General features: G+C 37.9%; 1 protein-coding gene across 1 annotated transcript; it reads right to left on the bottom strand.

Moving 5' to 3' along the window:
- Positions 1–3,732: 3,732 nt before the first annotated feature.
- CLHC1 (clathrin heavy chain linker domain containing 1) lies at positions 3,733–14,143 on the bottom strand. Its single transcript, XM_082758152.1, is given in 13 exon segments — positions 3,733–4,257; positions 5,062–5,235; positions 6,002–6,138; positions 6,140–6,196; positions 6,935–7,109; positions 8,431–8,537; positions 9,488–9,539; positions 9,939–10,048; positions 10,242–10,443; positions 12,213–12,400; positions 12,774–12,961; positions 13,748–13,994; positions 14,080–14,143. Coding segments are annotated over 12 exon segments (2,022 nt in total). The 5' UTR covers positions 13,910–13,994; positions 14,080–14,143; the 3' UTR covers positions 3,733–3,787.
- Between the last annotated feature and the right edge of the window lie 461 nt (positions 14,144–14,604).

Here is a 14,604-nt window from a genome sequence, read left to right as displayed (position 1 = left end):
AGGGTACTCACCTTGGAAGTGGTTCTTGGAAGAGCTTTGCATTTTTCCAGTGAATGATGTATTTAAAGTCTAAATAATTCAATAAAGCAGAAAGCACAGCTTATAATTTCTTCCTTCCAGTAAGCATCTTGGGCACTAGGCTATGTAACTTTGCATTTTCTCTCATTCTGACATCTTTAATTTCACATTCTTTTCTACACAAGGGGTCAAAAAATGTGACACCTGTCTTGAAAGAGCTTAATTTCTTCATCAAATAAAAGTATAAATCTGTGGCTTACCTTTGTCAGGTCTGCATTTGAGGGAGGTAAATGCAGCACACCAACCAACTAGAGACAGAAATAAAGTCAACTAGTCAGAGCTTGGCAATAAACAATTGCGTAGGACTGTGCTGATGTCTACCTGTAAATATTGTTCATTCTTCAACCACTTTTAAAATTCACACCTACTTTCTTAGAATTACTTTTCAGCCAGATTGCTTTATCTAACTCAAAATTGTTTAAACACCAGGTAACCTATTAATAGTGAGTTTGATTAATAAATAAACAAGAAAGAAATGTATTGCCAGTATCCAAAGTGTTTCAGAATCTCCTAACAGCCAGGTGATCAAAGTTCCCTTCTCTGTGACACTGGGTAAATCACATTGAAAATTCCATCGGGGACTGGGGATGTAAAGCTTTGTAAGCAATTTAGGGGTAGGCTTTAAAGTTGCTTAGGCATTTACAGATGTTTCTAACTTTTTGAGTCTTTTTTCTTTTTTCTTTTTTTTTAATGTAACTTCAGATGTTTGAGTACTATTAAAATACTATTTCACTTTTATGGAGACTTTGGGTAAAAGTATATTGACTGCTAAACAGAATGTCCAGAATGTCCATGAGATTTAAGACAGGTTTGGTTTTTTTTTTGTGTATGTGTGTGCTTTTTTCTAAATCTAAAGGTCTAAAGGTCTAAATCACTTTAAGCCTGAGAAGATGATTACCAAATGATTGTTGGACTAGGAGAGTCACAAAGTTCCTTTGAAGGAAAATAAGGCATATAATGCAATACCTCCCCATACACTCCTCCCCAGTAACAATTTTGTCTGCTCTAAGAGTATACATTTAACTCCACCCTTACATTGTTTTTCTTATGTAGCATGATTTCTAAAACTTCTACAGAATGCTTAATACAAAATAGCAGGTAAACAGGGCGCCAAAACTGGCACATATCTCAGGCCTGCCTTTTGATCACATATCCCTGCCGTTTGATCACATATCCTTGCTAGAAACCACCCCTGCACAGTAAAAATGGCTATAAAGAAAAAGAATAAAACTTTGTGGGTTTAGCCCATCACCGTCATGTTTATTTAACAAGCATTTCATTTTTCAGTTGCTGCAAATATTAAACAAGAACCATGAAGTCACCTGGGGGAGCATGTCAGTTATATCTGCACTGCTTTCTTGTATGATGTCAGCTTTCATGCAGAAAGAATGTCAGTGATCTTTTCATTCATTACTTTCATCTTTTGGGTTACATTCCAATCTATGCTATACTGTAAATCAGGTTACAATACATACAATATATCTAAGATAAATGCTCACCCCACCTTATCATATAATAATTGTGACAACTATTAAGATAATGATCCTTTGTTACTCATTACATACATGAGAAATAGCACCACTGAAACTAATAGATGCACACCAGCAAAAAATGCAATGAGAAAACTGAACCTGAAGTTTCAGTAGGCACAGTCACGTTTAAAAATGAATCCGTTTTCATCATCAACTGCTCTGCATTTCACAGTCAGAAAGTGTAGAAGTCTGCGGTCACTCTGGGATGTCAAACTTAGCTCAGGAAAAGATCAGGTCTCAGTAAAGAATGCATCAGTTCTGTTACAGAAATAACTACCTCAATCTGGAAAATAAGCATTTTGTGAACCCTGCATTTCTTATAAAACCAAGTGGTCCCCAAAGCATGTTCGTAATTCTGGGAAAATGTACTCAAATGTTAGTCAAAATTCAGCTGCAATGGTATGTGAATTAAACATCACCTAAGTAATTTTTTTTCCGGAACACACTCAGAAATAGGTGCCATAATAAATATTTTCAATCTCATTGTTCCTTACTTTCATCTGAAAATTTCACCTCCTTCTCCCCCCTTTCCTTCTAACACAATTTTATCAAATGCCTTTTGACTTTTAAAAACGTTTGAAATTCTTTGTCAACATAGCAGATGTAATACAAAATATATACATACTAGCTTAAAAAAATATATTCTACCTGGGAAAAGATGTGATCAGCTGAAAAGATGTGATCAACTACAAAGGCGTCCTGGCAAGGCCTTGCTCCTTCGCATCACAGAAGTTACATTTTTCTACAACACTGAAGAGCTACTAAAACAGCCAATCTTTGATAGATTTGACCCACTTGAGGTAAAAGTTGTAATGTTCATTATAAAGACTGTATCCCTAATGAAACCTTCATAAACTATAAGCTCTTCAGAGCAGTAATAATTCACAAACATTTGGAAACATATTATTAAGTGCCAGGAATTATTATTTTTATATATATATATAGATTATGTGTGTGTGTGTGTGTGTGTGTGTGTGTGTGTGTGTGTATGTTTAACACTAATTTATTTCATAAAATATCAATATATTTATATATTTAAGGGTTATATTTAGAAGTCATTATTCTAAATGTTAAAAATGGAAATTGGATACCCCTCTCTGTTCTTGATTCAAATCCAATACTTAAAATATCTGTAGATTTATATTTTTCTTCTTTTAAAGAAAGTTCTCTTGTGAATCCTAACTCTTCAGATTCACCCATATAACAAATATTTCCTATTAACTTTTTAAAATGCAAAAATGCATTATTTAAAAAAAAGAAAAAAGAAAAAAGCAGTAGTCATATCTAGCTTAATTATAGAGATATCTGTTATTTGGGAACATGTAGCACAGTGACAGCAATAGATGACATTCAGCATTCTTCCTGTTTATACTGGTTGTGGGCTGAGAGCTAAAAACAGGCTCTGCCAACACGCACCCAGCATAAGACTATAGTTGGACATCTTCCTTTCTCTAAGGCTGAATCACCCACCTCTTAATAATCAATCCAAGCTAAGTAAGACTTCCAGTACTGGCTCTTACATTGCAATATGGTCACTTAATTCCCACAGGAATCCAAGAAGCAGTTGGATGTGCCTAAGTGAAAACTAACTTCAAAGTAAGCACTTGTTGCATTTTGACAGGATTTGTTAGATTATCAGGATAATCTAACTTGTTCTATGACTCTAGTGATGGTGACCTTTCTGGTCAACCAGAAAAAAAAAAAAAAAAAAAAAAGGCATTAGGGTGTGTCTGCCTTGCACAATGCCCTATTGTACAGTGCTCTCAGAGTGATGATCCACGAACAGCAGTTTCCCTTACCCACACTGATTCCAAACCCTGTGCAGTATCTCCCTCCAGCACTATCCTGAAAGACAGATGTGATGTATTGAAGCTGAGAACAGGGTGGATAAAAGAAATGTGTATCATTACCACAGTACACCACTCCAGAGTGTCATATGCCAACTTTCTTCTACATTAAGGATACATTTCCAGTTAAAAAAAACACTGCCACGAACACATTTTCACAGAGACACATTAAGAGCGACGAATAACTGATACCTGCTGGTAAAATAATTCTCAGCACTGTTTTTTGCATGCTTACTGTTTACTGTAATTCATACAAAGAGCTAAATGGACTCTTCACTTGACTGCTGTAAGAGCTCCCTCTGTTGTTACGCAGGAAAACTACCAGAAAACCTATTCCATTATCCTCGTGTCTTTTTCATCTTCAAGTCGTGAATTATCAAACACTCCATCCTGTGAGGTGAGGACTGACACAATTTTCTGAGATAACTTTTCATGCTTATTTTCTGCACAGGTAACTGCTATCTTATTCCAGTCTTCCAAAGTGCTGACAGTGTCACTTAGAATAATCTTTTCCAAAGCATCTAAAGGAAATAAAAATAATTTAAAAATAGGAAAAGGAAAAGGAAAAGGAAAAGGAAAAGGAAAAGGAAAAGGAAAAGGAAAAGGAAAAGGAAAAGGAAAAGGAAAAGGAAAAGGAAAAGGAAAAGGAAAAGGAAAAGGAAAAGGAAAAGACCCTGCATTTGCCTCAACAAGCTTTGTATTAATCATATTAGGGATACTGCACAAATCAGATGGATCATTTTTTTCAGACGGATTATAAATTCTATGATTGAGTAAAGAAAAACTGATCAAATTAAAGGCTTTTAAGAAAAACAGTCTTTAATTTAAAAGGATTAAAGGCTAAAATCTTTGATTAAACTCAAAATCATTTCTGAAACCCAGAAGAGCAATAGAATGACAGAGAAGTGGCAGACACCAAAGTTAAGAGCAGTTAAGGGCAAGATACAATATATACAATAGATGGAAATAACCATTCCTGAATGGAGATAACCTACTTTGCAGAAACATTATCTTTAGATTTAAGCACTTTTCTTGGCTAAGTCTAGGCAAATAAGCATTACTTTCCCTGCAGAGTCTGCAGCACATTCTGCCCATGTGGTTTGTTGCAGCTCTGTGCCTTTGGCTTGAGCTCACGTTGCCTGAAGAGCTTCTGCACCTGGCATTGTAAACGCTCTGGGAACTTACAAATCTTACATCAAAGTAGGACTTTGGTTATTTCTTTTTTATGTCCTAAGCAGTAAATAAGTTACTGGTTGTCCAAGAGGCAGTCTACAGAGTCCCTGCTAGAAGCAAACAAAGTGCCTGCATAATTATTTCAGTGGTTGGGTTGCCCCAAGGGGTGCTCTGTGCAACAGCGAAGACTGAACCTGTGTGTGTGAGAGCAGGCAGGATAGGCTGTGAAATCTGACATGAGTGACCCTCATCCCTGTGGAAGCTTCAGAAGATGCAAGAATGCACAGTTCAGCTTGCTATGAAGAAAAGCTTTTATTTAGTTTCCATTACAAACAAGGAGCACTGAATCCAAAGTAATTTATAGGCTGAAACTGGACTTGAATTAAAATGTCAAGTTTGAAAGTTTGTTATTCAAATTTTACTGTGCTTACTTTTATTGTTCATTTCCTCCAACAGCTGAAAGCCATGCTTTTTGTGTTCGGCCGAGATAAAAGACAGGATTGTAGCCCCCATAGATGAAAACGGTGGTTTTCTAATCCACTGTTGACTGAGACAGCGAATTAATGCAGTGCTAGGACAGTTTTCCAATAAGAAGAAGTAATCATCTGAAAATAAAACACCAAGATTATTATAAATTTGCACATGGTCACCTCTCCCCTTCCTCACTATAAAAGAACACAAGGATTTTCCTAAACACTGTGGAAAAGCTAGTATGTGATTAAAATCTAACCTTCATTTACTTGGAAAAAAAATCTTTTCTGTAATTATTTTAGAAATCTCACAGAATGAGAAAATGAGCACACAGCAGAAAAGTACTTAATATTGAAAATCCACCTTTAACATGATTTGGAATATGGTCAGTGAATAAAATAAGAAAAAAATAAGAAAATAAGAATGAAAAACTGTAACTTAACTGAGCAATAACATTCAAAGCAAGAAGACACATAGAAGAAAAAAATTTCACAGCCAGAAGTCACAGAAGCTAAGCAGAAAGGAGCCTAAGAAAGAACATAGGACACCCTTCTTTCCTTTCATTGTTGGATTAATAAACTCATGATCCAACAGAGGGCTAAATCTCTGAGATTTCCTGCAGGCCTCCTACTGGGGTTTTGGGAAATCCCTCCAGTGATTTTCAAACAAGTGTACAAAAAGAAATTCCTTATTTCAGAAGATCACGCATTGATATTATGATAACGCTGACAGGGTCTTTTAATCAGAGTTCTTGAGGTCTACTTAAACATGATGACAAGTTCAGACTGATTCACTTCAAATTCCTTCTGTACAAATGTGGTCCAAAGCATCATCATTAAACCTAAAATAAATAAACGGTAGAACAATCATCAAAGGCAATACAAGCGCCTTATTATTTACCTAAAGAAAAATGCTCCACTTGCTGAATATAATCCACTGCTCCAGCAATTCGGCCCTGTTTACACAGGCACAACGCAACTTTTTTGTACGCACCAGAATGACCATACGCGGCCTGAGCCAAAGCCAGACATGTTGTTTGGCTCCTCTTTCCCATAATCATAAATAAGGTCTCCCACTGCCTCAGAAAAAGTTAGCCTGAAGAAGACAAGGCAATAAAACAGCATTCCTAATATGCTTCGTAACTTCAGAATATTTCAAAATGACCTCCAGCATAAGTGGATTGTATAGATGGGCATATTTCTGCACGTATAACTATTAAACTGTTCCCCTTCTTCTTTCTGCCTCTCTTGCAGCCTTAATTCTCTACATTTTAAAAAGTAGCCTCTTCCTTCTCTTTCTTAATGTCTCAACTGCCACAGAAAGCAATAGCAACCAATGGGACATGTCTTTTAGAGATTACTGCAATTCCAGGCTGTGGCAGCTGGGAGGAACATTCTTACATTCTTCCTGAACATGGGAGATTCAAGACTGCTTTCAGAGAAAGGGAAATGCTCACATTTCTAACATCAAGAGTAGAATGAAAGAAACCCATCTTTCAGTAATTACAGTTTTCTTAATCCATAGTACGGTGTGAAAACTTTGCATCTGCATAGTTTTAACTACAGCATAAGAGAAAAGAGTCTCAAACAAAACTGGGGCCTGCAGTGCTGCAAGAATGGTTCACAGCAACGAAACCAAAATGTGTTCTTCAGAACTTGCTGTTGATAACACTTATTTGACCTATGCTCATATTGAATTTAAGATTTAACAGTGAGTTTAACAGCAGAATCAAAAAGGACACCCACTGGTACTTTTGGCTGTGTTTTGTTTCAAAGGGTTTAGTTTGAAGAAAAGGAAAAGCCTCATGGACGTCAGTGCAGAAGAACCACATACCTTTGCTGTGTAACCCAATGGTTTACCAGGTTTAATTGCTTTTCAGACAATGCACATTTAATTGCTTCCAGAGTTACAGGTAAATTTGGAAGGCGTCCAGCTGCAGTACTTGCATTTATGAGAGTGTCAAAATACTTCAGCAAAGGCAGATTTCTTCCTTCAAGACAGCTAAGAGCTAAAGGGTTGAAAACAAAAGTCACCCAGAAAAGCACAAAGAGAAAAGTAACTTTCACTATTTCAGACTTCCTAAGTTTTAGTCTTTGTTTGCTGACACACGCCAAAGGCCTCTGACACAATTCTTAGCAAATCTCTGAGGTTGTGTCATATGCGATGCTACATTAATCACTCAAAATGAAGGTTGCTCAGAACTGAAGGCACAGGAATCATGACAGTATTTTACCAGTGACAGGTAAAGGTAAAAAAGGTAAATCTCAGGGGGAGAGATGGTTGGGTATTTAAGCCATATAGGTTTTCAGGTGAAAATATATGAAATAACATTGTAAATGCCTTTGTACTGCTTTTGGAATATAAAATCTGCTAAGACTGATTTGTAATTCAGATCCCACATACTAGCTTATTGCAGTTCTTCTCTCTAAAATTGAATGAAAACCATTAAAATATGCACACACACACAAAAAAATGTTGATCTTGTAAAGTTCGACCACGCCCCTATGATTCCTCCCAGATTAAGAATAAAATATTCAGCTGCTCATATCTCTGATACCACCAATACCACTGAATTTTGTATTTCCAAATACTAGGCAAAACATTGAGACAAAGACAAAATTATATAGACTATTTTTCATTTACCTGGGAAATTTAAAATCAGCAATAGTTTTTATGTATCTTAGATTTCAGAAACTATTTTTAATGCAGCTAACTGGAATATTGCTTTACAGCTCAAAAGGCTAGGCTTAAGTAGTTAACACACATAACAGTCAAACTAGCAGGTGGACTTTTGTTCTTGTCTACTACATGTCACCCCTCAGTAGAAACAAAAACAATTTCAGCACAGCTTTAGGAACAGCGTTACACTAGACCTTAAGACCATGGTAACAGGAATTTATACTTCTGCAGACCCTGAGTCCCAAAGTGATGGAAAAGGCCTTGCCTGTAACATAATGAAGTCTATTAGCTAGTTGTAATTTCACCAGTCACACATTTTTGAAAAGCTTACATGACTGTTTATGTTCCATTCTTTTCCATAAACCACTGCTTACCCCAGTGCTGCTCCAACAGTAAAAACAAAAACAAAACAACAAGTGTTGTAAACTAGCTATCTCTTTTCCTGCCTTTCAGGGCATGTGCTTAACATAGAACAAAGGAGAAATAAAAAGCCTTACAACTTCTTTGTATTCGATTTGGAATTTTAAATGCAAGCCTCAAACCCCCACAAAAAATCTTGTTTGATAAATCCCAAGATCCTAAGCACTAAAACAACTAGCTTGACATCAACTAAGATCCTGTAAGAATGGATCCAATTATCAAGTTCTTACATTTAAGATTCTTTAGAGCCTCTTCATTACAGAGAATTTCTCCAGGAGAGTTTATTGCACAAGTTGCTGCAGCATCATACTGACCACTTGAAAATAATTCACTGAAACTAGTAAAAAGGAAGAAAAAATACAGAGTATATGCTATGCAAACACTAAATAAATACACATACACAAAATGGCTGGCTTTAAATAGCAATCCAGTCAGGAATCCTAAACTTTAAGAATACACAGCTTAAAACATATATATTTTAACCTAGTACATCTTTATTGCGTTTTCCAGCATGAAGCAGCAATTTTCATTCCCTGCACATCCAGTTACGTTTCTTCTGCCTCACTACCTAGCGCTTTTGAAAACGTCCATAATGAAAATTGAGAAATCTAAGAGGGAGTTACCTGGACAATTGTAAAGAGAAATCAACTGCATTTTAATATAAGGCTTGTAAAAGATTGTGATTTAGGAGGGACTAAGAAAATTAATCAATTGCCAGAAACAGAAGCGAGTTACTTCTGTTTAGCAGTTACACAGCAGGCTATATGAGATCAGTTGATGAACTAATTCCTATTTTTAAGATCAAGCGGTTATTAAGTGATGAGATCTAGGCATCTAGAAGTAAATCTCTGCATTGGATGCTTTAGAAAAGTCCAGTAATGTCCAATTTCCTTCAGGTATCTGGACACTTTTGAAAAACCCTCATTTTCATCAAACCCTCAATTTTGAAAAAAAACCCTACATTTTCACTCGTAGGTACAAAACCTATAATATTTAAAATTAGCTTGTCAGCTTTCACAACACAAGGAAGTAAGCTAATCATACACCTCAACAGCTGGTCTCTTCAATGTCAGTCCCTTTAGAAAAAGGACCAAAGAGCCTCTGAAAGTGGACAAACCTTTGATTTAATGTCTATGTCTAAATGGCAGCACTTTTTACAAGCTCCAAAAGGGTCAAAAAAAAAAAAAAAAAAAAAAAAGAAGGACTGCATTCAGGCATTCAGTATGATATATTAGCTCCAGTGTTGTAAACTGCTAATACAGAGCACAATAACAATATTCTTTTTACCTTTCAAAATATTCAAGTGAATCCTCAGCCATTTTACTAGGGACATCAAGAGCTGGAATATAAGATATGGCAGCGTAAGGTAATCACAGTACTACCTCAACAAGCAAATCAGCATTAAAAGTGCTAAAGCATTTAAAAACAAAACAACAACAACAAAAACTATCAACTGATACATTTATATGAAGGCATATAATTTAAGCTGAAAATATTTTCATGTATTTTTAAAGAATTTAAACAATCTCCTTAAGTGGATGATTGTTTAAGACACGCCTTTTGCCACATCAGTTAAACTCTAAAGACAGTTTTCCCACCAGTACCCTCAAAAATGAAATATCTCTCTGGAAAGATGGAGAAAATACTATCTTAAAGACCAAACTCTTAGTTCACTACAGCTGTCTACACTCATACTCTCATTCTTGACTGTTCTGACATTTTATTTTAATGACTTTACCTCTTTCATCATTTTTTGTGATCTGAGAGAGGACATTTTGCAGGGTGATAGTCTTGTCTGATTTTGCACAGGCAGAAATAGCATTTGCAACTAATGAAATTCTAGTGTATCTACAGATAGTTGAAGAGGGAAACAGGTATGTTAGCAGAAGAGTTACATGAATGCAGAAATATTCATCATAGGATCTGTGGTATCTGTATTAATAATTGATTCATGTACTGAGGCTTAATCTGTAAGACTTTAAAAAATGTCTATGTGACAGAAAGAACGTATCAAAAGGAAGTGTTGCAGATGCTTGTGAACCTGAGCTTCAGCTTATCCCTCTTTGCTTCAGCTGTATCTCTTATGGCCAGTAAGTGCAAGAGTTCTTGTTCTAACTTCGTCTTTTTCTGACGAGGGACATACTTCCCGTCCCCATCTTTTTTCAGTTCCAGCAACCGTCTGTCTAACTGAGAGAGATGTTTAGAAAGAGAATCCAAGCTGAGAGATTCCTCTACACTCAGACCTGTGGGAGAACAAAATGCCTTTCATGAGCTCTTCTTGCAAATCTCTTCCAGGTCTTTCTTTTGAGGAAGTCCAGCAATAACTCTGAATCATAGAATCATAGAAAATGCTGAGTTGGAAGGGACCCATACGGATCTTCAAGTCCAACTCTGCTGGACTTTTTCAAGTCATGAGACACAAAAGATACAGAGGTTTGATTATATATCCTATTTTGTTCTCTGCTTCTCCTCTAAGTAATTCCTTACACTCATTTTTTGTTGGTTTTGGTTTTGTCTTTCATGGAGTTTTGCTTTCATGGAGCAGATGTGATGCTCAGTCTTACAAGGTTCTCCTGTTGCAATTCACACTTGGCTCACATCCTTGCCATCCTGAATACCTCAGCACCATCAGGAAAGATGATACTTTTTGTTTCTACTCTCCATTTCCTATCTTTTAAACAAATATTTATACAAGGAAAGACTTCGCTTCTTATGCTGCCTGACTTACTTCAAAGATTTACCTGATGCCTTTTGAAAAATCAAGGCTGTGTCATGTCACCCCACCCACATTCTTGTACCTCCCTTCAAAAAATGATGTGCAAAAAATGGATGGACTACCCCCAACTGTTGGGAATTGGCACAAAGGGCATGGACATGAGTCCGTGGAACAGTTGTTTGATCTGAGCTTGTCTTAAGCAACCAGGAGTAGGCCTTAGCAAATCCCATGGCCTGCTGTAGCTGAGCAAACCAAGCTACCAGGGCAACTATGAGAAGTTCCCATGACAGTGTTCCAACGTCGCCCAATTGAGGAATTCAGAAAAATATTGTTATCAGCAGCTGGCTTCAAGGACAAGGTCTACGTGACTGCTAATCACAAGGGGGTTGTTTTCTTGCAGGTGGGGTTGTTTTCTTGTAGTTGTTTGTCTGAGTGCTTTTGACCAATAATGGTGTGTGAAACACTGTCCACCCCTGTTAAGTTCACTATAAAAGTTAGGCTATTCGGGCAATAAAATGGAGGAGCATGATCTGACTCTACTGGTGTCTGTCGTGCTTTCGGCCGTGCATCCTGTAACACCCAACCAAAGGTAATGTTTGCTCTTTCCAAACAAGCTGTATTTAGGCACACATCCACTTAGGCTGCATCTCTTATTATTTTTCCTGTTTGGACTTTAGTCTTGCAGATCTGTAATTCTCTGAATCTCTCGCATCCTTACTTCCAACAGGCATCAGATTTGCCACCTTCTGGTCCTCAGAGGACCTAGTCAGTAGCCAAACTGCATACTCCCATAACCATCTACTGAGAGGTGCCTATAAAACACCATAAAGCAACCCAAGGACACATTTCAATTGGTGTGAGATGGGGCCAGTTACATCCTTCTGCCTTGTTGAGTCCTCATTCCTGCAGATGCCAACGAGATCCGCTGCAGACGGGTTTAAGTTGGAGCTTTACAGAATGCCCTGGCTTGCATGAAAAACCAGAACAATCAGCTGCCGCAGATCCAGCAAGCACAACCAACTCTCTCTCTGCCTGCCCTGGGGTAGATTTAGCCCTTATAAGTCTTCAACTCCTGCTTGTCATCCCAAATAAGTGAGAGGCTGAGCTGGTGGTAACTCCCTCTTTTCTGGGCAAAAAATAGTAAAGCCGCCTGATGACAGGAACACAGGCTGATTGGCATCTCACTGATAAACTGCAGTATTCTGGGTGGCTTGCCTATTCATTTGGTAATCATTATTACTTAAAAACATACTTAATGTAGAAGAAATGCTCACAATAGCAGAACCTTGGATTTACCTGGGATGGGTTTAGCGGGATGTACTGTTTTCTCCTGTGTGCCAAAGGTTTCAGAGGGCACCTTTCCCATATTTTGAATTTTTAATATTTCATTTTCAATTTTTGCAGAATTCTTCTCAATAGCTTTTATTCTGGGAAAACAAATGAACAAAAACCCCAAGCAAACAAAACAGGAACTGTTACCTGGTCATTTTTAATACATCAGGCTGCAAGAATATTAGTACCAAAAGCTTCTGAACTTGCTTGGTCTCACACTGTTTTGCTGTTTTCTGCCCCCTTGTTTGCCATATTCTATTTCAGACTGCACATAGCAAGATAATTGGCTCTTTGCAGAATTCTACTAGATAAATGCAGCTATATAGTATCTTCTTAATGTAAGACTGTAAACTCAGGAAAAGTTAGTAATTCACTTTCTTTTCTGTATTTCTCAGCATCAGACAATCCATTTTAGCAATGACTGTTCAGAAACATAAAAAAGTGTTAAAGTCAACTACACTTAAATTATTTACGTCCTAATTAAAACAACATATTTTGTTCTAAGCATCATGAGAGAGAGCTTACTTGTCTTCAAGCTCCATTGCTCTTTTCCTATAGTATAACAGAGCTGTGGACTCAGATTCCAGAGCTTTTAATCTCCCACGAAGAAAAAACACATTCCTTTGGCCATTCTTAATTCTTGTAATAAATGCCTCATATTCCTGTTTGATTGAAGTCAGGATGTTCTTGTACGCACTAACATACTCTATTATCTGTGAATGTATTTTTGGATGCAATATTTGTGGGAAGAGAATCAACAACAAAAATCTTTCTGGAACTTTCTAATACACAATAGCTTTAAAAGAAAATGGCTAGACAAAGCAATACGTCTTAGATCAAGCTTTACACCACCACATAATAAAAGATATTATTAACATTAAAAAACAAACAAACAAACAAAAAAGCTTCAGAAACAGGCTTGGAAAACCAAAGGTACAGGGGCCACATGTTAGTATGCTAAAATAAGTGAAGATGTAAAAGTAGACAGAGGAACTTTCATTCCTACTTATCCAGAAAGCTAGGTGTGCAAGGGTGCTTTATTTATTTATTCACAGCATCTTCCATTTCAGTCAGAATCTGAAAAAGGCAGATGAAATCAGGCAGGAGTCCTTCACAAGCTTCAGCAACAACTTTTCAGCCTAACTGAAGAGCAGCTGATGCTCATATAGGGCATATGGGGCAAATGGGGTAAATGTCATGGGTCTTTATAGTCAAACAAACAAACAAACAAAAAGTTAAGAAAAGGGGTTATCAAGCATGAACCCTACTGTAATATAACTTCTGGTACTATGAATTCATCATAATGGTTTCTATTTGACTATAGTGTATATAGTGGGCATAAAATAAATGGATAGAAATGCACCAACCTCTGATCTGTGTAGCAATACCTACAGTTCACAATTGGTCTGTTTATGTATTTTTCCTCAGAAAACAAAGCAGCAAAGCACGCTTAGTGTGAGCTCTATTAGTCTTGCTCATTTACCTGAGAAATATGTTACCTTGTCAAAAGCATTACTGTATATGATGTAGCGCTCCTCAGAGGGCCCTGGCTCAGCACAGCCCACTTTTTCAGTTTCTGTCAATATGTTTCCTCGAATGCTCTCCAGAAACCTCCTGTCCTTCTCCAAAAGGAAGGGAGGGTTTCTCTGCTGCCCCTCCATGGCTTAGCATAGCAACGTGGCACCTTTCTGACAGAGAATCTAAACCTCTCTCCTGCTTTATTTAACGTGTGCTTCAGGTCAAAACCTGGAAGAAAAGCTGAAAATGTTAAAATTGCACCAGGGATTTCCAAATTAACGTGACTCTCAGGACTTTTCCATACCTAACTTACCTAAGAGTTTTCTAATTCTACGGATATTTGCCCAGCAAACGCAGGCGGGATTTGTCGGCGTTTAAGCTGCCTTCACGGAACTAGGAGGAGAGGAGGGCCCAGATTTCTGGGATTTCGCGCTGCAGCGCCGCCTTGTGGAAACACAGCTACCTGGGGAAAAAGGAAAAGAAAAAAAAAAAAAAAAAAAAAAAGAGAGAAAAAAAGAGAAAAAAAAAAAGAAAGAAAGGCGGTCCCTGAAGCGCCGGCTGTGTGTGCGTGCGCACGGCCCCGCCCTGAGGGGAGCTCGGCTTCGCACCGCCCCTCAGCCTCCCAACGGCCGCCCCGAGCCGTTGGCGCCCACAGCGCGAGAGGAGCCGCGGTGCATCATGGGGGCTGCAGTTCCCCTCCCCTCGCGGTCCCGCCCTCCGCCTACGACTCCCATGGCGCACTTCGGGCGTGGGGGGGGGGCGAGACTACAACTCCCAGCATGCCGCAGCGCGGCTGGCGGCGGCGAGGCACGCCGGGAGCCGTAGTCCCGAGCACGGC

Source organism: Aythya marila, assembly GCF_965140915.1.
Source record: "Aythya marila genome assembly, chromosome: 3".
Lineage (NCBI taxonomy): Eukaryota > Metazoa > Chordata > Aves > Anseriformes > Anatidae > Aythya > Aythya marila.
This window is presented reverse-complemented; position numbering and strand designations above follow the sequence as displayed.